General features: G+C 36.8%; 1 protein-coding gene across 4 annotated transcripts; it reads left to right on the top strand.

Moving 5' to 3' along the window:
* The first annotated feature begins 11 nt into the window (after window positions 1-11).
* Window positions 12-26,305, top strand: Mdm1 (Mdm1 nuclear protein). Of its 4 annotated transcripts, XM_063255099.1 has the most exons (15): window positions 15-348; window positions 1,197-1,311; window positions 4,542-4,909; window positions 5,941-6,078; window positions 8,359-8,523; window positions 10,194-10,297; window positions 10,377-10,476; window positions 15,216-15,245; window positions 15,570-15,745; window positions 16,736-17,038; window positions 17,768-17,877; window positions 17,963-18,072; window positions 20,642-20,894; window positions 22,820-22,879; window positions 24,002-26,305. In XM_063255099.1, exons 1-15 carry the CDS (start codon window positions 331-333, stop codon window positions 24,112-24,114), a joined length of 2,163 nt encoding a protein of 720 aa, XP_063111169.1. In that variant the 5' UTR covers window positions 15-330; the 3' UTR covers window positions 24,115-26,305. The 4 variants fall into 4 exon arrangements, with proteins under 4 accessions (XP_063111171.1, XP_063111172.1, XP_063111169.1 ...); XM_063255101.1 differs by lacking the exon at window positions 22,820-22,879 and having other exon boundaries at window positions 12-348; XM_063255100.1 differs by lacking the exon at window positions 15,216-15,245.
* The last annotated feature ends 1,528 nt before the right edge of the window (window positions 26,306-27,833 follow it).

Genomic DNA, 27,833 nt, shown 5'->3' with positions numbered 1-27,833 from the left:
GCCTCCACCCATGCAGCGTCCAGGAGCCTCATTGGCCAGCATTCCGCCCGCCATCTCTATTAGCCTCCTGGAGTTGTTGTGGGCACTGATTGGTCGAGTCATAACGACAGCAAGAGAGTATATGAGTGTCTATTGGTCCTCAGGCTTCAAAATAGGCGGGGAAAAGTAGAGTGACAGGGCTCAAAGCCAGGGGCGCGGAGTACGCAGGCGCGTAGTTGGGGACGCTAGGCCCAGGCTCTTCCTAGGGAACTGACTGTTGTCGCCCCGCCCCCTCTGGGCTTTTTGTCCCGTTAACTGTCGCGGTGGCGGGGGGTGCCAGCACCAGGAGACATGCCGGTGCGCTTCAAGGTGAAGCTGGGGTTTCGGAGCCCGAGGGCATCGGGGGAGGAGTGGCGCCAGGGGCGGGTGCAGGGTGCGGGGCGCGGGGCGCGGGGCCGCGTGGGTTCCTGTGGCAGCCCCGAGCTCTTGCAGAGGCCCTGGTGGTGCTGCTCCCCCTGCCGAGGCCCTGGGGATGCTAGTCCTCCTGCCTGGCTCCTCTCCGCACCCTCGCATTGCCGAGTTGCTCGGCAATGGTTGTGGATGCGTTAGGTGGTATTGAGACATTTATTTTGGGGGACTCAGGAGAAAAGCTGGGAGGAAAGCACTTTATAATGGGGATGAAAGGCGACATCTGTGTCCCATCTCGCAGTTTAGTATTTATTTCGTCTCTCTTTTAATACTTTAAAGCCTGTGTACCCTTTAAAGTCATGAGAAATAAGTTCTTAGAAAGAGTAGTACTCTGTAGCTGCCAGAGACTTCCAGCCTTCATTGTAACAGGTGGCCACAGCGTTCCTCAAATCCTAGTTATGCCTACAGTGGGAGAGGAGTTTAGATTGACTATTTAAATATTAAAAGGTGCTATGCATAACAATATAGCGTACTCGGTGGGAACTTAGGAAAAATCTTTAGTAGATTTCTGTTGTCACAAGAGGCTCACACTTTGGAATCTTAGACCTATGGTTGTGAGGATTAAAGGGTATAACAGGCAAGCCTCTTAGCACAGAGCTGCGTAAATACTAGCTATTGTGAAGGAGCTTGTTATCTGTTTAATTATCAGGTTCAACTGCCTTTGGAAGTTCAGAAGTTATTTTTACTGATGACTGCTTTATAACAAGTTTATTAATTGCAGTATTCTCAAACTGTACTTTGCATTGCAGGGGCTGAGTGAATACCAGAGAAACTTTCTGTGGAAAAAGTCTTATTTGTCAGAGTCCTGCAATTCCTCAGTGGAGAGAAAGTACCCGTGGGCTGGACTTAGATCAGATCAATTAGGTAAGTTGAGCAAACTAATAGGGATTATAACTTGAATATAAGTGGACTAAGTTTGCAAAGTGATTTATTCCAGGTCCAGTTGGCCTATTCAACACATTCCTTTGTTTAATAAATATTGTGAATTTACTATGGCCCCAGTTTCCCAGCTCTAGGGATATAATCCTGAACCAGATAAAGCGCCAGAACTGTGGAGACAATAAGCATGTAATATAGTAAATAAATGAAATTTCAGGTTGTGTGTAAATAGAAGAATGTGATAGGTAACATGAAGGAGTAGTGGGTTAGAAGGAATACACTTTAGATTCAGTGGCCAAGAAAGGCTCTTATGAGGAGGTGACATTTGTCCTGAGACCTGAAAACTGAGAAGGAAGTGACAAGCCTGAGAAAGAGGTCCCTAAAGTCTTGAGGAATGGAAGCTTAGGTGGATGATGTAGCTTGCCCAGGTTCACAGTAAGTGGCAGGGGTATGATTTGAAATCAAGTCTGTCTTGTTTAGAGCCTATTTCCCAGAAAATAATAGAACAGAGATAGAGTGATTTTATTGTACTTGCTAGTTTAAAATTTCTTCCTCACTAGATTATAAGATCTCTGAAAGCAGGTTTTTATTTCTTTGATCCTTCTCAGTATTTAACTTAGAATATTGGAATACTCTACTGCTTATTAAAACTTTTAGTTTTTAAATCTTTATTAAAGATTGCAGTACATAGTGATTACCTTCTTCATGGGGAGTTGGTACATAACATAACACATCTTAGTTCTTTTTTACCACCATTTCATCCCTCCCTCTCTCCCCATTCTTGCTCTTGGTCTAAGTTTTAAATGAATGAATCAACCTAAGTTTGAATCCATAGTAGCTGTATGACCTTGGGCAAAGTAAGCCTGTTTTTAGAAGTGGGGTTTTTACAGGATTGCTAAGGGGACTAAATGTGAGGCTGCTTTTGGGCCTGGTACATATACACAGGTCTATGCTGTGTGCACCGTGGGTGATGTGTGAGAATGACTGACATGTGGTATGGAGAGCCCTCCTAGGATCAATAATTAAAGCCAGGATTGGGTGCCAAGCTGGGAAATTAATAGAATAAGAGTTTTTAGGATTAGGTTTGCTGAACAAAGAATGGGTGAGAGCAGGTCCCTCTGAAGCATCAAGATGTTTATGTCAAGGCCTGACTTTGGAAACGGAGTATCCCTGCTACCCAGGCAGTGGGCTAAGATCTTGTGCTCATAATCCTGTTTTCATGCAACCAGAAATTTCATGCATTTGAGGAACCATTAGGTTAAGAATGCAAAATCAGTCTTACTTAAAGTGTAGCTGTCCCACTGAAGGCTTAGAGAGAGGGATATGAGGATGCTGGACAATTAGGTAACCACAGAGTTGCCCCCATAGCCTTTAGCTTAGGTCAGCTACATGAAGGAAAAGTGATGGAGTGAAGCCACACTGGAGTACTGTATGTTTTGAAGGAAGAACAGTGGGGAAGGAATGTCTGTGGGAAATTTAGATAAGGGTGAGGAGTGCATTGAGAACTCCTGGATGCTGAGAGATAGGTCGAAGGTTAGCACAGAGCAACAGCAGTTTTACCTAGGGCTGGCTGTACATCCATTCTCTTAATATAGTATATTTTTTTCCTCACAAGGATTTGTTGATGCTAGGAGACATAGGGCCAGCCCCTTGAGAATCATGCCTAAAATCTTGCATTTTGCACGTCCACCCAAATCCTAACTCTTTGTTAAAATGGAGAAGTCTAAAGCAGTGGCCTCTAACCATTTTTTGCTTTCATATTTCTTAAGGACTTTAGAAAATCTTTTGTCCCACTTACGTATTTCAATTAATTTTTTTATTCTAAGATTTTACACATAATTTCAAAGGATGTGTTTTAGCTCAATCAGTTTAGCCATTTAATTTATGGGATACATTCACTGATAATTGGGAAACTCACTTCTCATTGGCAAACTGAGCAACCAGTTAGTATTTTTATGTGAGAAAAAGTCTTAATCTTTCCATTCAAAATTAATATGCATATGTGAATTTCACAATGAACTTCAGTTCTAAGATATGTAGATGGAAAAGACCCAGAATTGTATGAGATGCTGTTCTTTTATATTTTCTAGTCACTGCCTTTGCTTTCCTGTTAAGATATTCTTCCTCGGGAATAATGCTTCCTTGAGTCATCCCTTTGTTTGTGTCCTCACTCTGGAGACTTGGTTACATGTTGCAGTGATGTGTCGGGTGGGTGGGGGGCTGTGGTTGAAAGGTATCTGTCTTGGGAGTATGATGACTGTGAAAGGGATGATGGGAAATGGAACTGCAGATGGCACATGCAGCTGTCAGGCAGACAGGTCAATGTCAAGCAAGAATACCCGTGGCGTCTTGGATCTGTTTCCCCCTGCATGTTTTCCTTAATTCAGGCGTAGATACACGCGTTTGAAGACCACTGTTAGAGGGAAGCCTGTACAGATAGGAACCCTGGGTTCAATGCCAAGGCATCCAGGAGAGAGGCTGAGACGTGCAGGGTTTTGCTTCATGCTGTATTTTTTTGTCTACCTTCCATTTCCTTGTATTCTGTTCTTAAATCTTCCTTTCCCACCCTGCAGTCGTCTTCTATTTAAAGAATAGCTACAAACTAGGACAGTATCATAGTGGCTATCATTTGCAGAGCTCATTTTTACCTCAGTAGAAGGTTAACTTTTTGGATATTTGCTTGCCAGATAGAAATATAGAGGAATTGTACCTCAGCTTTTGTTAAAAGGCTTCATTCTTTTTAATTCTCAGGAAGTCAAGGCAAAAGTAGAACCAAGATCCAGCATAATGACATCTCATCCCTTCTCATCTTGGTCTCCTCTACACAAGAGAAGCTTTGTGAAAAGTTCCAAATTTTGACAGACCAGGGCCCTTTGTTCTGTTAAGTAGTACAGGAAAGTAATTAGAAGCGGAGGCAGTGTGGACTGCCCGGCTTGCCAGGGCCGTCGTGTTGCAATCCAAGTGACTTGTGTGAGGATAACTTGGACACTGTGACCCTAATTTTTAATTTTTTGTTATAATTAAAGTTTTAATACTTCTTTAAAGCAAAAGTATGTATTTTATGTTGAAAAGCTGTTTTTTATTTTGTAATCCGAAGAAAGTTGTGTTGTATCAACTGAGTTTTAAATTTCATTTAAACTTTCATAGATTATTAGAAGTTATCTTTGTAACTTCATGCTTTGCTAGCTTCTTTTTTTATGTACTGTGTTTTGTAGGGATCACAAAAGAGCCAGGTTTTATTTCAAAACGAAGAGTCCCTTACCACGACCCACAGATTTCAAAATCTCTCAAGTGGAATGGAGCTCTCTCAGAGAATGATGTGGTTGTATCACCAGAACCTGAAGTCCCAGAAACACCAAAATCAGAGGCAGAGCAAGAAGACGTTAACCAAGAAAAAGTTCTTTCACTAGAGGCCTCCACGTTTCCTAAGAGAGGCAGATCTCATTCTGCAGACTCCAGAGCTGAAGGCACTCCAGATGCTGTGGAAAAGCATGAGGATGTAGCAACAAACCACATACTGGTTAATGAAAATGTGGACCAGGAACATTCTACCAACCTGCTTCCAGAACATGTAGATAATGGGGTAGGCACAATCCGAACTGTTGTTTTGATTTCAAAAGCATAGAATTCTTTATTGGTTTCATCATTTCAGGAATATTATATTTTGTGTTTCAGCTTTTCTATTGTTATTTTTCTGTCTGTTGTATAGTTGATAAGAGGTGTTGACTTTGATTATTGAGAGCGGTTCTATTCTGTACACTTGACATTTTGTACTGGTTATGCTAAGATATATCTTCATTGGGTGGATAGCCTGCCTCTGGATTTTCTTCATCATAGATCAGCGCCTGAATCCTAAGGGACAGATCAGGTTGAGACAGAGAAGGGGAGTAGGCCATTGCCTCTGGCAGGGATGCTTCTAGCTATCTCCTTTTTCAACTTATTGTATACCAGTGGGAAAACAAACAATCTCAGTTGACAGGAGGAGAGTTCTGGTGGCTTTCAAAGATCTTGCATTTCTGCTCTCTTATGTCATAGCTGGCCTGGGGCAGGACTGTGTCAGCACATAAGCAGAGGCTGCTGGATCTGTGTGTGGATCTTACTCCCGCCTACGTTTCTTTTTTAGTCCACTGCTGCTTCCCCATTTCACTTCCACCACTGGAGCCCTGGAGAGGCATTTGGGAGTGCTGGTGGGGAATCTGTGGCTTGTTGAGAAACCCGGGGGGTGTAGGGGAATACAGTGAGATATGTGAGTCTGTGGGGTAGGGGGAGGGGGAGGGGTGTCCAGAGAAGCAATGTGTGGGTAAGGCAAGGTACTGTGGGTTTTTTGGTAATACATTTATTTATTAATGACTGATAGAAAAGGACTGAGAAATGTCTTTTCTGGGATGTATAACCTTGATAGTATTATGAAAGGAATCTTAAATAGTTTGTATAAAAAGGGATTATGTAAAGTTGAAAAGGGTTTGTTGCACAACAGTGTGCATATACTTAGCAGTACTGCAAATCTACTTAAAATTTGTTAAAAGAACTTTCATGTTATATATTTTTTTAGCACAATTCAGAGTTTGAGTAGGTTTTTTTGAGGTTTTGACTGGATTTTTCTTTTCCTAACAGTTGTTGGACAGATTTCTGCGTAAGAAAGCTGGATTGACTGTTGTTCCTTCACATAGTCCCTTGAGAAATTCTGAGTATCAAAGGCAGTTCGTCTGGAAGACTTCTAAAGAAACAGCGCCAGTGCTTGGAGCCAGTCAGGTAGCTGAAGGGATGTAATATATTTCTGAGTATCATCGTCCAATCTAGTGATGTATAGATACACAGATGTGACACCTAAAAACCATTTGCTAATAAGTAGACCTGGAGATAGTTTCTAGAAAACAGAATGAGAGTTTTGCTAAAATCACCTATTACTTATGATTTATAGGAGTAATATTATACTGTCCTAGGCTACTGATGATCATTGTTGCCAGATCCATCACATACACTAAATATGAGACAGGGTAATGAAAACTTGGGAAACTGGTAAGTTTTTGCATGCCAGATCTTTTTTATTTTTAAATTAATATTCAGTTGGGTTTTTCTGTGATACTGTGTTTAGTTTACTAATGTTTTTCGTGTTTCTTTTAAGAAGGCATACCTATATTGAATGTTTAAATACAACATATATTGAAAGTAATATGAGAAATGTAAGTTAGTCATTGTATTGAGTATATGATAATAGGAACTGGCATTTTAACTATACTTATGGATCTGAAAAACTATAGTAATAACTAAATGTGCTACTGGATTTCATTATACTCTTGTACAATTTTAATTTTGAAGTGCCATTTCTAAGAAACATTCTGTTTTACTATTACCATCCTTTAGAAAGATTTTAGACTTTGAAATCTCAGCTGTGTTTTTAATCATATAGTGCCTTCAGACCTTGGTGGGAAATACCTCCACTTTTAATATCCCTAGAGTCCCATGACAGCAAAGTCTTTGCTTTTGGTCTTCGTATTTTTCTTTATATACACACAGCTCCCCATATCCCCATTTTCTCTTATACTTCATCATTCACGTGTGTACATTATATATCCCTAAAAACTGAGAGGATAATTAGCATGAATCATCTTACACTAAGATAATAACACCAGGGATCATATAAATTGTAGCAGTTTGGGTTTGTTACTGAAGCTGATATAACATTTTAGGAACATATAATTAATAGAAAATGGTATATCATTAGCCTAGAGAAAAGGACTTTTGCTTGCTCACAGTTGTTCTTGGATTGTAAATATTCCTAAAAAAATTATGACCTGAAAATTGATTGTTCAGTTTTTATAGAGGATTTGACCTATGAGATAGAGCTGATTCAAAAAAAAGCCCTATTAACAAATTTTTACATGTCAGTGAAAGCATTGTGTAGAAATGTTATTTTTATAGAATTAGAAATACAATGTAAAATAAATCATTAGCAATGTCTTCACTAGTAATTTTATTGATTTTAACAGTGAGGGTCTCAAAGAACTTCTTTTGGGCTTTTTGTAAGTTCAAAACATTAATGTGGATTGAAGAGCTCTATGATGAGTTTTCAAAGTTTGTTCATGGTGGGCCCTTAACAGAGCTGTTCAGTTTCATTAGACACCTGTTTTCTGAAAGGCTGTCCTATATTAATTTGTAAAGGAGTCAGAACAGTTTTTGATTGGGAAGTTCTTGGAGTTATATAAAACTAATGGGTATCCTGTTGAATTGGATCTGTATGGAGATAGGCCACACAGCATGACAAAGCCCCAGGACCATGTAACTTACCTAAGCTCCCCGTATTTCCCATTTACTTTCTTTGTGATCAGGGATAATATATATAAGATAGAAATGATACTGTAAAATATTAAGGGTAGAAGGAAACGTTTAAAAAGAGAAACAATACTCACCTCTACTTTTTCCCTGACTGAATGAAAAAGCTAAAATAAGCAAAGGAAAAAGTAAAAACAACAATGATGATAACCACCCCCACCAAACAAACAAACAAAAAACCCAAACCAAATCAACCCAAAACCCAACTAGATTGAACATACTAGGTATAAAATAATAATAATTTTATATTTAATTTTACGTTGTTTCAGGGAGGAAGAAAATTCATGTTAAGAAGCAAAAAGCCCTGTAGAAAGCAAAAAGACCTATTAAAAAGAGTTGCCTTAATGATGTTAATGTCTGTGTCCATATTGTACCTACTACATGTCCACATGTACCTATTGTACTTAACCTATAGGAGACAGATAGGAAACTGAGGAGAAAAGGTCAAACATAGGTATGATTTATTACTTACTTTAGCTTAAGAATTATTTGATTTCTATTATTCTTTCAAAACACAGCAATGGCTATAGAAAGGTGACATTTGGGTATTAATTAGACATGTAAAATGAAGTTAGAATCAAATATAATTTTGCTTTTTTGTGTCCTGTCAAATACATATATAATAAAACCAATTGAAGACCTAAGTTCTGTATTACTTAACAAACAAAAGAACTAAACTAAACTAATTTTTATTTTAAGGTTTTCCACAATAAAAGCAAATTTATTCCACAATTCAAAGGTAACTCAGTCATCCACGAAACCGAGTACAAAAGAAATTTCAAGGGTTTATCTCCAGTGAAGGAACCAAAATTGAGAAAGGATTTGAAAGACAACGGGAATCTTGAAACGCTATCTCCTGAAAAGGTATTCACCAACTTTTAACCTTTAAACAAAAAACCAAATTATCCATTATTTTAGATTCTTGAATTTTCTTTCACCCAAACTTGTTTTTTGCTAACTCATTAGTTCATCTGTTTGTTCATCAAATGTCAGATGTTCATTGAGGATGTTGTTGGAGCCCGGCACTGGTTTGATGCTTAGAAAATAGGAGTAACACACAAACCCCAAAGAGCTCTTAAGTTAGTGGAGAGATGGGTTTAAAATAATAGTGTGATGGATACTTAGCAGTACACTATGTTAGTCTATTTTGTTTAATATCAAATGATTGGCCTTATAGCAATGTAAGTCCCAGAGTTAACAGGAATAATAGAAACACATACAGTAAGTTAAGTAATAGAAATATGTATATAATTACTTAAGCATGCCAGTTTAATGCCAGTATTCTTCACATACAGTAATCACTTCAGTGTATACAAATAGCTGTTTCATTGTGTAGCCCCTTTTAAGTTATGGCATCAGGCTAAATATCATTGTAAATTATAGGAAAATGAAGTTTAAATACTATTTTTTGAATTTCCTGTAATGTTGATACTTGATGTTTCCTAAAAATAGAAAGTATATAACTAAAAGTAAAATTGTAGCCACACAAAGAATCAGTTGTTTGTATACACTGAAGTAAATTGTGTGAATTATACTGGCATTAAATTCGCATAAGTAAGCAGTTTAACATATGTGTGTGTGTATTTGGACTTTTTGGGGGGAAACCATTGACATTCTTGGGGAAGAAAAAGTGTTACGTTGGTAAAATGTTGTGGTAGCTTATTCAGCAGAACCTTACATTTAATTACAATGTTTGAATGAGCTGGGTGTGGTAGGGCAGGCCTGTAATCCCTGTACTCGGGAGACTAAGGCAAGAAGATTGCTGGAGTGTGAAGCTGGCCTTGGCTACAAGGGCAGCCTGAACTGCATGGTGAGACCTTGCCTCAAAAAAAAAAAAAAAATCTTAAGCACATCAAGGGTGAATTTAAAATGGCGTTCAACATGAGATAAGTTTATTTAAATTAGTACTTGTTAGTCTTTGAATTGCCTTCCATTAGAATCTAGATTTTTATTATTGGAAAATGAAACTGTATCTTGACCTTCAAAAAACAAACTAGCCAGGTTGGCGTGGAGCACACAGCTGTAATCTTAGCACTCTGGGAGGCTGAGGCAAGAAGATCACAAGTTAGAGCCCAGTATGGGCACTTCACTGAGACCTTGTTTCAAAATAACATGGAAAGATAGTTAGGGATGTGGCTTGGTGCAAAGGGCCTGGGTTCAGTCCTCAGTACCGCACAACACAAAAACATAAAAGAAAAGTATAAACAACTTTTATAACCTGCTTATTGATTTCTGAGATCTTTGTTAGTTAAAACTTAATCTTTTTGGTGATACTTGGGTATTCTACCACTGAGTTACCTGCTTACATCCCTAGACCTTTTCATTTTTATTGTTTTGAGACAAAATCTTACCGAGTTGCCCAGTGGGATCTGAACTTTTATGATCCTCCTACCTCCATCTCCTTTAGTGTGGGATTATAAAACATACTTCTAAAGACACAGATGTAATTAATATTCAGCTTTATAGCATCTTTGTTTTTTGTGTTAATCTATAACATGCTTTAAGCATAAACACTTAAATCACTTCTATTTTAGTGTAATAAAATGGATGACCCTTTAAAATTAGAAGCAGAGATGGCACCAAAAGATTCAAACGAGCCTAAAAAGAAGCTCACTCCTTGGAGACATCAAAAGCTTGGGTATGTATTTTATTTAGAAGAATGTAGTATTTAGATAGTCAACAAAGCAAGATACTTATTTTCATTTTGTCTTTGTTAGGAACGTGAATTCTGAATATAAAGCAAAATTTCTGAGCCCTGCTCAGTATTTGTATAAAGGTGGATCTTGGACACGTGTGAAGGAAAACATGCCAAATCAGGTGAATATTCATAATTTTACATTTTCTTGTAGCTTCTGTAACAATTTAATTTCACAGAGAGTTTTGTTTAGTAATAGCAGACTGTAAAGTTGTGTGGTATGCTAAGGGCAGTATAAGTATCAGAAACTGAAAGTTGTAAGCATTAAGATATAATTTATCAGTATGTTTACTGTTTTTATAATGAGACTTTTTAGAAATTGTTTATTAAAGCCTTTAAAGTTAAAATATTTTTAAGTATTTTACTGTGCTCAGTTGTGTGAACTCAAGTTGTAGAATCCTATCAGTATAGATTTGATTTTCTTGTAATATCAAGACCTCCAGGCTCTCAACTGAAGATTAATTTTCAAGAGAAAATTATGTGTCCGACAGTGGTGCCACTCTCAGTGTACTGTTATTATCTATAAGTAAAAAGAAGGTGCAATCCAAGCTCTTAGAGGTTGGGCTTCTATATGGGGTACCATGATATAAGAAATTCTAGAGGCCTAAAGATAGGTTTTAGGAAAGGGTGATTATTTTTTGGAGCTGAGAAGTGTTACTTTAGTGGAGCTTCTTATAGTCCAAAGATAAGCAATGAAATGTTCCCGATTATTTTATAATTAGTGTCTTTAAAATAATGTCTTGACAGGTTTTTTTTTTCCTGTGTACACAAGCTAAATTAAAACATTTTTGGGTTTAATATCAATAAATATTTCCAGAGGGATTATTTGGATGGGAAATGAATCTTGTATTCAGCTCAGTGCTTAAAACCATGGCCAAGAATTGTGTGTCATCAGCCTGTGGGAGAAGGTGCTGGCACTGCTGCTGGCTCTTTGCCCTGGCAGCTCCCGGACATGTGTCCTGGCCGTGTCTGTGTTGCTCATACTGTTTAAGGGAGAGCTTACTTGATTCCTCCCACCACGGTGGCTCTCGTAGCGCACTCTGCCTGAGCATAGCTCAGAGGCAGCCCTGAGAGGGGGAGGAAGTTCCTGGAACCACATTCATCTATTCACCCCAGTGAGACCGAGCTGAAAACATGAGTGTCAGAAGCACCAAGATGGAAGAAAGAATCCAGTCAGCTGGACTCTTAAGGCGTTTATGAATGTCACTGATCTTGGCAAAGCTCTCTCTGTCTGGGGAGTCTGATGGGAAACCTGGGGACAAAGGCAGAACGCAGTGTGATCATGGAGGACCAGAGTGGCCAATAAATAGAAGCTGGCCACTAACCTGTGTACCACTTTAGCTGGTTGAAGTCATCAGAAGCTCTTGTTTTGGGAAGATCCTCTCTTTGTCATTGAGACTTCTGTAAGCTGAGTTGATACTTATATTTCAAATGTAAGCATTAAGTCATAAGGTAAAATTCCTCATCTTGTCTTGGTGGAAGACAGTGTCACTAAGATCTCTTTTTTCAAGATTTCCTGTTATAATACTTGGTAATTTCACTTTTTATTTGTTTTATTCCTATTGGTAATTATAAATATTTAAATTAGAAGAATAGTTTAGCTTTGAGCAAAATCATCAAAAAATAAATTGGAGTTGGAAAAGAATGAAACTTTTTCATTAAAAAGTCACTGGTCAGTGGTGTTAATCACAGTTTTCATTAACTGGGTTATAGGCATTTAGCCTGGGCCATGTCTGCCAAAAGCTTAGTTTTATATTTTTCCTAGAAGATATTTACTGTACATACCTGATGAATAGATATCCTAATGTAAAATACTTTTTCCTTTCTCCACTCGTAGCACTTACAGAATATATACATAGATACATGCCTTTTGATGTCATGACTGCATCGTGAGATTATTAACTCACTTTTTGAGTTTCATTACAGTTTTCTAGTCCAGAAACCATCTTCGTTTTCTTTTACATTGTTGAAATAATGTACTTAACTGCATTTATTTATAGTGAAGTCATTGGGTGTTAGAAGGATCTATTCATTTAATATCTAGGTGGTTGGTTTTATTAGGTGGTTGTATATTTGTCATCTCTGTAATATAACCTGTTGCTTTATAAAGCTTACCTACAAGATTTTTTTTTTTTTTTTTTTAAATTTGGGTGGTACTGGGCTTAAACCCAGGGCCTTTGCCTAGCTACATTCCCAGCTCTTTTGTTTTGTCTTATAACAGCATTCACTGAGTCACAAAATTGCCTACATTGAACTCAAACTTGTAGTCCTCTTCCCTCAATCTCTCAGAGTGCTGAGGTTATAGGCCGTACCTCCCTGCCCGGCTAAAAGATTGCTTTCGATAATAGCCAGCAATTGCAATTGTTGGATCCTTATCTGCAGAATTACTGAATCTGTTTTAAATTTCTTTTTTGCTTGGTTCTTAGGTGATCTTTTAATCATCCAAACTATGGATTAAAGTAACTTCAATATATCTTCATAAAGAATAGGACAAATAGGACTTTGTTTCACGGTAAAGTCCCACATTTGAGAGACAGTCTGTAGTTTGATTGGCATTGTGTGAACTAAATATAAGGTTGACTTCTCAATTTTGGGGCATGATTTTTGAGGTTAAACAAGTTTTGTTTTTCTGTCTAGTTTTCTGAGTTTGATTTTCCTGCATATAATTTTAAATGACTTTATTGAAGTCTTAATTTGGGAAGAGTAATTTGGTAATCAAAACATCCTACTTGTAGTATTTACTCTTGTGTTATGTAATTTGATGGCTTTACTTGACCCAGAAAGGGGTGCATGTGTTGTTTTGAGTTGGGCATGGTTTACATCTACCCTTTTGAGTGACTGGTTGTTGGTTGTAGGGATTCTTGAATCCACACTATTGATTTTTTCTCTTTGTAGTAAAACATTTCACTTTGGGAGATGCTACCTTCCTAATTTTTCATCTTAGTTTAGGATTATAGAAGTTTAAAAAACTGTATTTATAAAAATATATCTTCACTGGGATTATTAAACATTGTTGATAAGGAAGATTAAGTGCATTGAGTTTTAAATATTAGTAACAGAATTGAATAAGGTAAAGTTTTATAGGGTTTCTATGTAGCGTCTCCTCTCTTTCCTTTCTAAATATAATTGATAGCAAAATTCTGTATGTAGAGGGGTTCTTTGTTCCTCTCTCACTTGTCAAGCAATAAGGTGTTCTTACTTGGGTGGAATGCCCCTCCTCTGTTGCTCTTCCTCTGCTGCCCACCACACAGAGTAGTCCTGATTAGACCCCTTTTGATCCTCTCCTTCAGTTTGCGTCTTGTTTATTAAGTGGGGATGGTATCGGAAGTATAGTATTCAGGTATAGGCAAAGGTCTTCTACTGGACTGTAAGCTCATTAAATACAAGGGAGTTTCTTGCTTATCTTTGGCAGCCAGCTGTCTAGTTCAGGCCTACTTCTTAATTAGGTTATGGAATCAATTCTTAACTGCTGTATTTCACCTCATCTTGAGGAGTTCATAGGTTAATAGAGGATTTTGAGAACACAGAAGAGCAAGTGATGCTAAAGCATACAGATTTCATAGAAGCGACGGAGTGGCCATGTGATGTTTGAAACATTCAGGCACTTACACGAAATAAAAGACACTAGAAATATCAGACACTGTTTAACAAGGTTTGCATGCATTCAGAGTACTAATAGGGGCTGGGGATTTAGCTCAGCGGCATAAGCGCCTGCCTTGCAAGCAGGCAGTCGTGGGTTCGATCCCCGGTACCGATAAAAAGGAAAAAGACAAAAAAAACAAAAAAAACAAAAAAAAAACCCAAAAAACCAAAAACCTATTAGCTAGAGCTTTTATTTGGAAGTACAAGAATTATTACAAATGATAAGTGAGCATAGGACAGTTATATTTTTGGAAGTGAAGAAAATATTTCAGATTATCCTGTAGGATTATTTCTTGGTTTGGTTCATTTAGAGCAAACGATGACTATTTCTCTGGAGTGTAGCACTTCCAATCCCTTTACATTCAAAATAGTGTCTTGTAAGGAGCCAAGGATAATTATCCAACTGCTTTCACACCATCAAGTTTCATTATTTGCTTTTTCCCTTTAAGTGAAGCAAGTATGGTCTAGCACAGTGTCCTGGTATCTTTTTAGTGCTAGTAGTTTACCTTTATGATAGAAAATATAGAGTTTTGTCAAGAAGAAAGATTTTAAGAATTTTAATGATAAAATATCTTTTTTTAGCATTGTAGAGCTGTACTTAGAAAAGCCAGTAGGTGGCAGTATGATGTATAAAATAAAAGATTTTAAATGGTTTGATGTTTCTTTTTCATATAAAAATGTTATTTGCAGTAAGGGAATTCAAATGACCTTATCGCTCATCAGAATTTTTGTTACATCCCATCACCTTGTTTAATATACTAAAATTTTTATTTTGTGCAAATTTCTTCTTAATTATATATTTAATACATTATTCAAAAGTTGAGGTTTTACTGATTCCATGGGAATATGAGGGGTTTGGACAGGGAAGCATCACAGCTGTTTCTTGGGGACTTCTCTAGGTAGCAGAAGCATCTGTAGTTAAAGCCAAGAAAAAGGCACGCTCGGAGTTACTGCCCTGTGAGTACTCTTTTAGAAGTGGAAAAGTAGGAATAGTCATCTTCAGTATTCCAGCTATGCAAAAATGTGGGTGATTTGCAAGGTAATATTAAGATTATCTTTGTTACCTCCATTAAATTTACTAAACATACTAAGAAATATTGATTGACAAACTTATTGTGTGTTTAGAAGGAGAAATAATATGGTACAGTATTTGATTCCCGTTAATGTTCAGTTATGATATTAACCTGTCATTAAGTGTGTTTCTGTATTCCTCCCCTAGGGTTCTCTAAATGCCATGTGGTATGCAGAGGTTGGTTGCTTTTGAGCTTTTAAAAACTTGTACAAATGCATAGAATATTTGAGTAATTTCAGTTGGAGAAAAAATATGTCAATATTTGTCTTAGCTGCTATGAATTTCTCTTGCCTGCTGATCTGAAATAAAATAACTGCATCCTGCTTTAGCTTATTTTAATTTCTGCTTAAATGCACATAGTCTGATGACTGTATGTGGCTATTTTTGCCTTCCTTTTTTCTTGGTCTCTGGCTGTATTTGTGAAGTTTCTTTGATGTACTAGTTGGTAATATTTGTGAAAGAGCATTTACAATAATAGATGATGTCTTCTCTCCCATGTAGGTTAAAGAACTCAGAGAAAAAGCTGAGTTTTACAGGAAACGGGTTCAGGGAACACATTTTTCTCGGGACCATCTGAATCAGATTTTGTCTGATAAGAACTACTGTTGGGATGTCTCTTCAACTACTAGCTCAGAAGGAAGCATTAGCAGCAACATCAAAGCATTAGATCTTGCTAGGTGAGATGTTCTTTGTGAATGTGAAGATGCGTGTTGTAGCTTATGTGTACCATGGAGCGATACAGGAACATACCATGATTACTCAGAACTTGTATTTTGGTCAAGTGAAGATGTCAGCCACATATTTATTATTTTTAATTTATCCTCTAGGAAATAAAATTATATATACTCTATAATTTATATATAAACAACACATAGTGAAACTTCAGAAGACTGGATTTTATAATATTCTTTGTAACAATCACAGTAGAAAGATGTGGTAGATGTGAAAGGACTTTTTTTTCATACACAGCAGAAAGTAGAAGTAAAAGGACTTTAAAAAGAAGAAAAGAGAGTAGCAAAACTCAGAAAATGCAAGCTGTTCGTAGATCTCTATGATAATTCATTAATGGATTTTGTGGCTCGTGGAGGTTGGCCTCTGATTTTATGGGAAAATTCTATGCTATTTTGTGTTGTAAAGTGGTTTAACTATGCGCAGAGTGGTTTGTAGCAAATAAAACAGTATTCAGTTGTTATAGTTGTATACACCAAATTTCCAAATTCAATTGTGATCTCATTTAAAATCACAAAATGTGTTTTTTAATGTGAAAAAAATGAGTCCAAAGTATAAAGCTTGAATCAGTATGTTTAGCCACCAATACATGACTTTGTGTACAAATATCACTGTAGTAACTGAGTTATAGCTTATGGGTCCTAGTTTGTGCATGTGCATGCCAGTTTTGATGCTAAGTATGGCTTTTGTCATTAGAGGCACAAGTATGTTCATATGAGAGTAGGAGTAAAGGAAGAAAATTACATTCTGGAACTATTTTAATAGAAATTCCACATTGTACTTTTATTATACTGTATGATAAACTGAATTTGATTTCTTTAATATATGGACAAAGCAGTGGGGATTGTGAACAGTGGAAGGAAGTGATGAGCTCACTAAAATTAAACTAGAAAACTCAAACTACTTAAATTTAAAATGAAACTTACTTTATAATTCAGGGATCCCACAAGCCATAAGACTTTGCAGAAATGCCTTCCTACAAAACCAGAAGAAAAAAGAGAGATTTTGGAAGAACAGCCCCAGAAAAGCACCATGGAGAAACTGGATGTGTCAGAGCCTCCCACCCTCCCTGTTAGGAGGCAGCTGGCTTGGGGTGCAGAGAACACCGATGAAGACACGCGGAAGCAGCCCAGAGAGGAGAAAGAAGAGGAGGAGGAAAGAGGAAGTGACAAACCAGTTCATGTGGAAGAGCTAGAGAAACTGGACATCCACAAGAAATCTCAGGCAGACAACGCAGAAGGGTGAGGGCTTTACATTCTCAGTGTATCACTGTGCATGACTAAAATGTATTTTGTTTTGTCATTAAGTACAGTGGTTTACACTTTTAGTTATATGACTAATAAGATTTTACCTTAACGTCACAAAGTGGGCACTGCTGTATGGTTTATAATTTGGTCCACTGAGATATTTGAGTCATTGCTAATTGGTAATTAAACACTGGGCTTCTAGGGGAGGGAGTAGGGTTATTTTCACTCAGGTCTTGTAATTATGATTTGCCAGATTTGCAGATGTGTCCAGATGAATGACTTTTTGTGAGGGCAAAAAGCTAGTCTTTATTAATATCTGATAGTTTTACTAAAAGTAATACATTGTTTTTAGTATTTTTAAAAAAGTGATTTCTGGAAATAGCTAATTCTTTTTATCTTATGTGTAGATTGCTTTGCAAATTGGTTCTTGACCGTTGGTAACCTTTCGGATAGAGTCCAAATCCTGTTTCCTTCATGGTGGGTGAGACTAGTGCAGAGATTGGCCCCTGGCTTAATGGAAGCATTCTCAGCTGTGCTGCTGCTAACCGGCAGTGATTGCCCTCCTTTTCCATCACTTAGTCCCTTTTAACTGCATATCGGTTTATTTTTTCAGAAAAAAAATTGCCTTCCTTAAATGCTGTACCTTTCACAATGTTGACAAGGTACTTTTGATTACATTTTTTGGAGGAAATGCTTCCTAATAGATTTTTTTTCCACTTGCAGGTCAGACTCTTCTGTATCGTCAGGGAAAGGAGGCAGGCTTCCTACTCCGAAGCTGAGAGAACTTGGTGGAATCCAAAGGACTCATCATGACCTCACTACTCCAGCTATTGGTAATGGGCAAACACCAGGCAGTTCTTACTCTACCTCTTCTGTCTGAGTTAATTTGACTGAAACCCGACCTCTGCATTTTTCCAGGTGGAGCTGTTTTAGTGTCCCCATCAAAGATAAAGCCTCCAATCTCAGAGCAGAGGAGAAAAATGTCTTCTCAGGGTGGCATAGGAACTCCAAAGAATGATTTTACTAAGGTAAATGTTTATATTTGAGGGAAAAGCATCTTCTTTGAGAGCTATTTTAGTCACTGTCTTAGAAAACATAGGTTTGAAAAAAATACTTCAGATTTTAGAAAATTATGCCTATCCTTGTGGAGATGCTACTGTTGACCTACTTTTGGTAAGGAAAATGTGTTGAGTTTTTGTTTCTTTTTTTTTTTCCCGGTAGTGGCAATGTAGTGCTGCTGCTAAACTTCCAGATGATGCGAGTGACTCCACAGGAAGGGAGGGAAGAGCAGCAGTATTTTTTATTGAGCATGTTTTGAGCTCTTACAGTATTGATTTGTTCATTCAGGAGAGCATTTTCAAATGTTGGCTGTTCATTCAGGAGATGTTTCTTACCCACTTACCTAGGTGGTAGATGTTAATCACCATAGTGTTAAAAACACTATGTTGAAAACTAATAGCAAAGTTCTTAGTGCTATTCTAGAAGGAACTGGCCAAATGAACGCCAGGAAGAAGGTTCTGGAAATCAAGAATGCTTCTTAAAAAAAGTCATAATTCACCCGAGATACAGAGAAAGCAGATGTTCTAACCATGTAATAAGGATGGGGAGGAGGAATGTATCATGTGCCAAGATCCTCTAGAAAAAAGAAAACAAACACTAGTAAGTACCCTGTGTACCAGAGAGGACAGTGCAACAACATGTGTTAGAAAAGATAGCAACATTGAGAACTTCTGGCGTTGTCTCAAGAGCAATGGGAAACCACTGAACAGTTTAAAACATTGGGAACATGGCTGACTCCTAAATCCCTGGCTTTCCAAGAGGATTAAGGGGGTGCTGTGCACTGAGGGCAAAAATCTGGGCCCTCTTTGGAGGGAAATAGGGGTTTCATTTTCATTCATTCAACTCAGTATTTAATGGGCTGTTAGTATATTGCAGCCCATTTTAGGGTTTTGGATTCATTAGTGATTAAGACAAAATCTGCCTTCATGAACCCTCCATTTTCATTAGGAGACAGACATAATTTTTTAGAAAGATAACTTCAGATAGTGGGAAATGCTGTGATGAAAATGCAGATGTTCTCCAGCAGAGCAAATAGGACCTGACTTATGGAGCACATCAACTCACGGTGGCCATGCCGTGAGAGGGCAGAGTGGAGCCAGTGAGGCCAGCAAGGAGGCTTTAGACTCAGAAGCAGACATTGCAATCACGTATATAAAACCTAGGAACTCAGTATTTTGCAGGTCTCCTTCAGGCCTTTTTAACCAGTTTGATGGAGATACCAAACTTTTGATATGTGTAGAAAAACATAAAACAACTTCCCTTTAGAACTATTCATATTATATTTATACTAAGTGGTATTTATAGTAAAAAGGGAGACAAATGGAAGACTTGTGGTTTAGCCATTGATTTAAAATGTGTGTGTGTGTTCACTGAGACTTCAGGCCATCTCTTCTTTGAAGCTCTCCAAGGGCAGGGCATGATACTTAAGGTTGGAAAGCAATGTTCTTAGTGTTGCATTGATAGAATCAAGTCAAGGCAGTAGTTAGAGGGAATGATCAGGGAAGTTTGCAGTTGTGTTTAATTTTACGAATTTATATTCTGTTAGAGAGTAAAATCGTTAGGAATTTTGAGGATTCTGATTTATTATTGTCATTTGGAAAACAGAAAATACTGACCACTAATAAAAGAAAACAGATATCCACTGTTGTCTGAGGCCTTTTTCTATGTATGTCTATCAGTGTATTTATTATATTGTAGATTAGGTTTCATGATCTATTTTTCTTAACCCTATCTTGAACTCATTTTCATTTCATTAAATATCATTTATATCTTACTTTTAACATGATGTGTAATCTATAGTATGGAAATTCTTTAGCCAAATATTATTATTTATCCTTAATTTTTATTCAGATTTATTACTTCTAAATTTTTCTATTTTGAAAAGATACTCTAAAAGAAGTCAATTCTTTGGCTACATTTTTGGTTCACATTATTCTCCTCTTGTTTAAATATGCTCTAAGCATCAATGCAAGGTGAAAGGACACACATTTTTAAACCTTTTGCTGTTTTGTTGGCTCCCTGGAAACATTATGCTTTTAATAAATCTGTAGAGAGTGCCAGTTTTCTACATCTTTGCCAGTGCTGGGTATTATTATTTTTAAAACTTTTGCAGTTTGGTAAGTAAGAAGCTGGTACCTCAGTGCTTTTGTTCTGTAATGATCTGAGTACTACTGAAGTAGAACATATTAACTATATTTGTGTATGTATGAATTGCTTATTTATATTATTTTTAAGCTGTTAGGTTTTTCTTACTACTTTTAAAGAAATACTTATGTAGCAATGATGTTAATGTGTTGTCAATCATATACATCGTATATTTTCCCCAAATTTGTCATTTTTTAAAATTTAAAAATGTTGATGTTCTTTGTTTTTATCCAGTTAAATCTGTTAATGTTGGTTGTGATGCTTTTATAACCACTACCTACTCCTCCATGAAGGTTTCATACATTTTCCTCATATTTCCTGTTATTTGTTTTTATTTGAATGTTTGGCTTCTTTATATATGCGCAAACATGTATGTATCTTTTTGTCATTTAGAAAGGAAGCCGTGCTGTATCCCTACTGACTTCTCCTGCTGCTGGTATAAAAACAGTTGATCCTCTGCCTTTACGGGAAGATTCTGATGGCAGTATCCCCAGATGTGCTGAGACAACTCTTCCAGTTTCAACAGCTCTGGACTATCCAACAAACAGCCAAGGACAGCTGCCTTCTCTGCCGTGCACTCCATCCTTCTGGCATCCTGCTCGTCGGATTCAGGGATCTCTGAGGGATCCAGAATTTCAACATAATGGTAGTTTTCTTTGCTTTTGCTTTTAACTTTTTGACTTTTGAAAGTGTGACACTGATAGGTAAAATGCAATAAGAATATATTATATATTAATAAGTTATATTTGTTTTTAGTTAATTTAATAGATCTTTAAGTAAAAAAAAAAAAAAAAAAACAACCCTCCATAGGACACTGTGCTGCACCAAGTACATTTTTCACTTTTACAGAAGTGTGAGGTGTCTCTCAAGTTTTTAGTACACACCTATGGGAACCCCACTGGAGAGAGGTGGCACCCCCTCCAGGCATGAGCACCCAGTGTCTCTCGCCAGTGCCCAGTGTTGCCTGTGTGTAGAATTCAAGATCAGAGGTGGTTTTTCTTTACTTATTAGCACTGCTTTGCTGTTTGCTACACTCACTGTTAACACTGAGAAGATATGTGCTGTTTTATGTTGTCTCTTGTATAGCATTTTTCTTGCTGACAGCTTTGGGCTTTTCTCTTCTGGCCCAGTACTCTGATGTGTTACAGTGCTCTGTGTCTCAAAGTGGGCCTCTCGCACTCATTTCACTGGTACTCTGTAGACCTTTCAGTCTGGAAAATTTGTACTTCTGGGAAATTTTCTTTGCTAGTAATTTCTTCCCCTCTATTTTCTGGCACTGCCATCACTAAGATGTTAGACATAATTGGGCATGATTTCCTATTTTTTTTTCTGTTGTCCACGTGTTTTAATTTGCATTCTTCTATTGCCTTTTGTATTAATTTGAAAGGGTTAATTTTATCTCTTTTTAAAATTTTCTATAATATTTTTAATTTCTAAGAACTTTTTAATACTGCGAACTTTTTATATAGCATCCCATTCTTATTCCAGGGATGGAATGTTTTATCTCTTTGAAGAGATGCACCGTATATATTTCTATGACATATGTGTGTATGTTTTGAACATGTACTGCTGCTCTCTGGTGAACCTGGTACCCACTCATACTAGTTCCAAGAAGCTGTTAGAGACAAGACCTCCACTTCTTTTTGAGACAGAGGCAGTTGTTCATGTGTGTAAATTTAGAGAAGAATCGAGTGTCTTGCCTGTTTTGTAAAGATTTTCAAGCAGGTCCCTGGTTCAAGCGAGACTTAGTACTTCCGAACCCATGCCATGAGGGGAACAACTTAGTGTCATCTTGGATTCACTTATTTGCTGGTGTAAAATTCAGCTTTCTTGGGTGTCACTACAGGCTCCTCTCATTCCAGTTTTTTCATTTTCTAAAAATTTCGTACTGTTTTCTTGCTTTTCATTTTGTCTTATGACTTTATATAACTTTTATGAATGTGTATGTTTAATCTGTCATCTCCGAAGAGTAGTGTACTACGTTTCTTTACAGTTAGATCAGTATTAACATTGAATTCTAGGAAGTTATTTATAGTTTTCATACTTGCTAAGTACACTAAAAATTAATGAGTGGTCCTTTGGTATTAACTTCTTTTTTTTTTTTTTTTTTTGGTACCGGGGTTTGAACTTACAACCTCGTGCTTACCAGGCAGGCGCTTAGGCTGCTGAGCTAAATCCCTAGCCTGTAACTTTTATGAAGATTACTGTAATTATCTTAGTCTGTCTAGTGCTGCTGTATTATAATACCCCAGACTGGGCAGTGCATTACAAATAGAAATGCATGGCCTTACTGTCCTGGAGGCTGGGAGACACTGGGTAAAGGGGCTGTGTCGGGCACAGGCCTTCCTGCTGCAGCATTCCCTGGCATACTGAAGCAAAAGCGGGAGGAAGAGGAAAAGCAGGCAAAGCTCTGTGGCCTGAACATCTCTGAAAGGTTCCATCCCAGGCCATCTCGATGACGGTTCAGTTTCAACATGAATGTTGAAGGGACAGACATTCAGACCATATGATTACTACATGCTCTTTGGTGGCTTTGAAGGATAATTTTTTTTCTGCCTTTTTTTTTTCAAGTGGGAAAAGCAAAGATGAAAAATTTCCAGTTACCTCAGCATGAAGCCTTTAACAATGAAGGTATTTTAGTAGTTATGTAAGATACTAAAAACAAAAACAAAACCATGACATTTTGTTATAAGATAGTTCATAATTGTGAACGTTCTTATCTTTGGTTAGCACTTCATGGCTTAAAGAGTATGTCCACACATTTTTTGTTAGAGCCTTGAAGTGCTGTGTTGGGGTGAAATTATCCCTGTTTAAAAGAGAGTAAACTCAGAAGTGGTGAAGTTTTTCGTAGGGAAACATGCTCAGAGACTGCATCTTACCTCTCAGCAGTGCTCGGACACTTTCTGAGTTTCTGCTCTATTGAGCTTAGGGACTCCAGGAACATAGAAATATTTTTCCAAATATCTGTATTTTTATCAATTTGCAGTATGCCCAAAATTATATAATTAGGAAAATAGATTTTGTTTTGTATGTTCATTTGCTTCTAATAATAAGAATTTTGAATTTTTACAGGAACAATCAAAATTGGGAAATAAATTTGAATTTGATATTTTATATATTAAATACTGTACATATATTAAAAGTGTTCTCTTACTTAAGAAGTCTGAGGTTTTCCCCCCCATGATTCAGTGAGACTAGAAATTAAGGGATTATGTTTTCAAATTCAAAGTATCTGGTAACTTTGAATCTTGTTCTGTTTTTTTAAGGGAAAGAACAGTGATTATAAATAAACTTATAATAGATTTGCTTACTCAGAATAGGGAATTTCAGTAATAAGGATAGCTTCTGTATTACATGAGATTATTTTAGAAACATAATATAAATGCCAGTTAAGGTAGAGCATTTTGTTTTTAAAAATTTTAAAAACCTTTTGACCCAAGTAATTACTTTTGAAAGTAGGGAAATTCAAAATGTTCTGTCTCTGAATATACTGAAATCGTAAGCTTCAGTAATAACATTATGGGATTTCAAAATGGAAAACTGCTCACTTACCTATATATGATAAAACTTGGAAAATTACAATGAAATATGAAAATGTTAAAAATTTTACATTGAATGGATATTTTTCTGATATACCCAACATTGATATTATAAGGCTTGATACTTTTAGTCTCTTTAATGTTATGTAGAGCATAATATTTGTTTAGGAAATATGTTGGCCCTCAGTATGATTTTGGGATTCTTCTATTACAGATGAGGACAGACTGTCCGAGATTTCTGCTCGCTCTGCAGCTTCTAGTCTCCGCGCTTTTCAAACTCTGACACGGGCTCAGAAAAGAAAGGAGAATTTTTGGGGCAAAACATAAAACTACTTAAATTTGTTTTTTTTTTAATTCACTGAACCATTGACATAATTTTTCTTTATTGATTACTGTATTAAGAGTTTTTAAGTGTTTGAATTTTCTTCTGGTATTTCCAACTTAAATTACTTGAGTTTTTTCAATAGTTCATTTTACTTGGAAAATCTCAACCTAGACTTATACAAATTCAATTTTTAAAAATTCTTTTACGTTTATCCCAAAATACAGCAACACAGATTGTATAGTTCTTCACATATTTTTTTCTTCTGTATTAGGGGTCAGGTATAACTGGCAGAGTTGTGAATTTCTCCCATTCTGAGAATATTTTAAAGAGAAGTGAACTAAAATTAAACCAGATTGGTTTTTTTGTATCTTTATAGATGTCAAAATGAGTTTATTGTTCCTTTAACTTTCCCATTAGTGTTTATTTTTGTACCTTCTGTATATGGCTGTAGCACTATTTAAGATAATTGTACTTTGAAATTCCCAGCTGTATATATTTTTATTTGTGTAACACAGTTTGGTGAGAGAGTATATATATATATTTTTGATCTTTGTGTGTATGCTATTTGTATAATACCTTTGGGTTACATTTGAATAATGTCTGGATTTTGAAACATTATTTGTATAATGGAGAACTAAAACTTTGTAGATGTTTTGAAATAAACGTTGTTTAAGTGTGTTTGTCTTCTCCAGAAAGTTATTATACGGAGCAGTTATCTTTTAGAATTATTCTACTGAGGTCAGATCAGTCAAAAGTTGTAATTCTGTTGTAGCTGTGAAATGCAATACAGCTAAGGCTACAGGTTTTTTTTATGTAAATGGACTAACAGAATTTTTAAGGCAGGCTCATTTTTAAAACATTTGACACAGTTTTTGATTATATCCACTCATAGAATATTCCATTGTCTTACTCTATTTTACAAATCACACTAAATTTATTTCTAAAAATAAGGAATTTTATAAAACATAAGATTTTTACTATTATACATAAAAGTATTGAAGATAAAAGATACAGAATATTAATACTTCTAAAGTGCTTCTGATTTCATCTAAAGTGCTTTTGCAAATCATTGGTTCACAGTAAGTTTGTTAAATCTCATCTGAGGTTGTAAGGAACTATAAGCATACAAATATTTGCTTATATTCTATTAATCTTTTGAAATAATACGTTCATAAAGAACACATTTTACTGAGACACTAAACAGAAATAAAAGTTTGTAATTATGAAATAACTATTTTAGAACATAAATTATCTTCTAGACAAATGTTTTCTGAGGTATATTGGTTGTAAAATAAATTTGGAATTTAATTGTCCCTGAATAAGCTTCAAGATAGTAATCATTTTCTTCCTTTTAGGAAGCTGGCTAGTTTAGTTGACTAGGACAGTTTTCAATGACCATCTGTGTATAGTAAAGAAATTATAGCAGACTTTCAGGGGCTTGTGTGTTAACTTCCATCTACGTCCCCTAAAGTACAGACTACTATCTGGATGTGCCTATTATAGTGAATCATACCTGAAGTTGGTCTACCAGGTGTCAGTTAGACGAGGGTACGGTTTTCACGAGGCAAGGTCATGATCCCGTTGTCTTTCTTGTCTGATGATTTAACTGCAGTATACCGCTGACTACCTGTCTTAAAAACTGGTGCAGGGAGTGGGGATGGGGCAATAGTGTTGAGGACTCATTACGGTTCATTCACTTGTACTAGAAGAGTAATTCAAAGAACATGAATTGAATTGATGGGTAAGTAGTCTTAGAAACGGAGCTGTCTCATGAGATTTGTTAGCATTGAAGAGCTGTGATTGTTAATTCAGTTTTTACCACCTTTACTAAGGGATACTTTTGAGTTAATTGGGATTGTTAAATGTGTAGCTGATGAGTTTGGACAGATGTTGACATCTGTGAAGCTAATACCACAATCAAGTTATACTTCAGTCACCCCTGAAAGTATTGATATTTCCCTTTGTAATCAGGCTTTTCACCCTATTCCTTAAGGCTGCTGTTAACTGGCTGTCTGTAAGATTACTTTGGAAAAATGTTAGAAAATGAAATCATCTTTTAGACCTAGATTTTGCTAAGTATATTTTTTGAAAATCATTCATGTTTTGTTGTGTATGTTCTCATTTATTCCCCCAACTGGTGGACCTTTGTGTTATTTGCAATTTGAGACTAAATTAATAAAACTGCTGTTCCTACTTGTGTGTGAGTCCTTGTTATAGACATGCTTTCATTTCTCTGGAAAATACTGAAGAAATTAAACCTTTAATTTTTCCTTAACACCTACTTTGTGTATATGTCTACAATATGCCCACATCAACACTACAAACTGTCTAAATTTGCATCTCATAAGTTGGACTGAGGGGTGAATATCAAAGTCACAATGGAAGGTTTTCTGAAAATGCACACATGCCCTTTTACCCACCCCCACCTCTGTCATCTCCCCAGATACTGAAATACTCAGCATTTCCCTGTTTGAGGGCCTGAATAAAAATGCACATATACACATACATGCATGGAAGTCTTTACATGTTAATTTTTGGTGTCATCTCGGGATCCCATAGGAATCTGAATTCCAAGTTAATTCTTAAAGGTTGATTTTGATAATTAAGGATAACACGATAAACGTGTTTAGTACATGGTACGAAATACTGCTGTGCAAGATAGCATAAATTCCCGTTTGTGGATGGGAAAACAGACTGGGCTGAATGATTGGTTCAAGAGTTCTGAGCTGGTGAATTAAATCTAAATCTTACTTGAAATCCCCCTACATTTGTTTCTGGAGTCTCTGCTAAAATTTAAGACCTATGATGATTGAATTCTTTCTGGTTGACTCATTTGGCTGTTGATTTTTCACTTCATTTTCTTGGAAGGGAAATAGCTGCCTTCCTAATCAGGAAAACTGAGTGTCCTCACAATCACTGTACAAGTGGATTTAAGAAGAATGAAAATCGGTTAGGTTTCAAAACAAATTTATCCTTTTAAGGTTAGAACCATGCTGAGGTAAGCTATCCAAGGAGCTCCAGGACAGATTACATAGCTTGTATCATTTCATGTACATTTTTATCCTGACTTCTGGAAGCTTAGCAAAAGAAACATAAAATAGTAGGTGACCCTAGAATCATACTTGGTTTTGAAAAATGCTTTTGATTCTTTTGCATGCAGTGAGTAGTGGTTGTGTTGACATGCTCAGGGATCAGTGTTTGTCAGACTGCCATAATCAGTGTTCCACGGTGACTGTGCTGCATAAAGGCTACTCCAGGCAGAACAGTTGCCACTGGACAGATCAAACTGTGATCCCTGGTCACAGCTTGCCCTCAGCTTACATCCAGCCATTGGTTTCTTTAGCTCTGTGCTCATGGACTCTAATGCTAGTGTTGGCTTTGATCTCTAATCTCAACATGTCTTCTGTGGTGAGCAGAGGCCCAGAAAGACCCATTTGCGCTCAGGCTCAGAGCCAAACTTCCGTGAATCCTATTTGCTGTTTCCTTCCCTGGTGCTCTCGAGCACGGTCAGCTCTCCCATCCTGCAATCCCTGTCCCATGGCGGTAAGAGTGAAAGAGTAGTCATCCTAAAGATGGCATCCATTTCTCTTTCAACAAGTGCTCCATCCACTAGTGTCATTCATGGCTTCATTAGGCCCCATAGTCCTAGCAGAGCATTTCCTTTAAAACTGTGAAATCAAGTCTTAGGAACAATTTTGTAAGTCTGTTGAAAACAGAGTGA

This window comes from Cavia porcellus, unplaced genomic scaffold (genome assembly GCF_034190915.1).
Source record: "Cavia porcellus strain 051 isolate PalLab524CR breed Dunkin Hartley unplaced genomic scaffold, mCavPor4.1 scaffold_8, whole genome shotgun sequence".
Lineage (NCBI taxonomy): Eukaryota > Metazoa > Chordata > Mammalia > Rodentia > Caviidae > Cavia > Cavia porcellus.
This window is presented reverse-complemented; position numbering and strand designations above follow the sequence as displayed.

What these genes read in the sequence shown, in the direction of transcription:
- Mdm1 (XM_063255099.1), top strand. An exon ending in AAAGCATTAGATCTTGCTAG is followed by an intron (nt 15,746 to 16,735) that starts GTGAGATGTTCT and finishes TTTATAATTCAG; the next exon opens with GGATCCCACAAGCCATAAGA. An exon ending in CCTCACTACTCCAGCTATTG is followed by an intron (nt 17,878 to 17,962) that starts GTAATGGGCAAA and finishes GCATTTTTCCAG; the next exon opens with GTGGAGCTGTTTTAGTGTCC.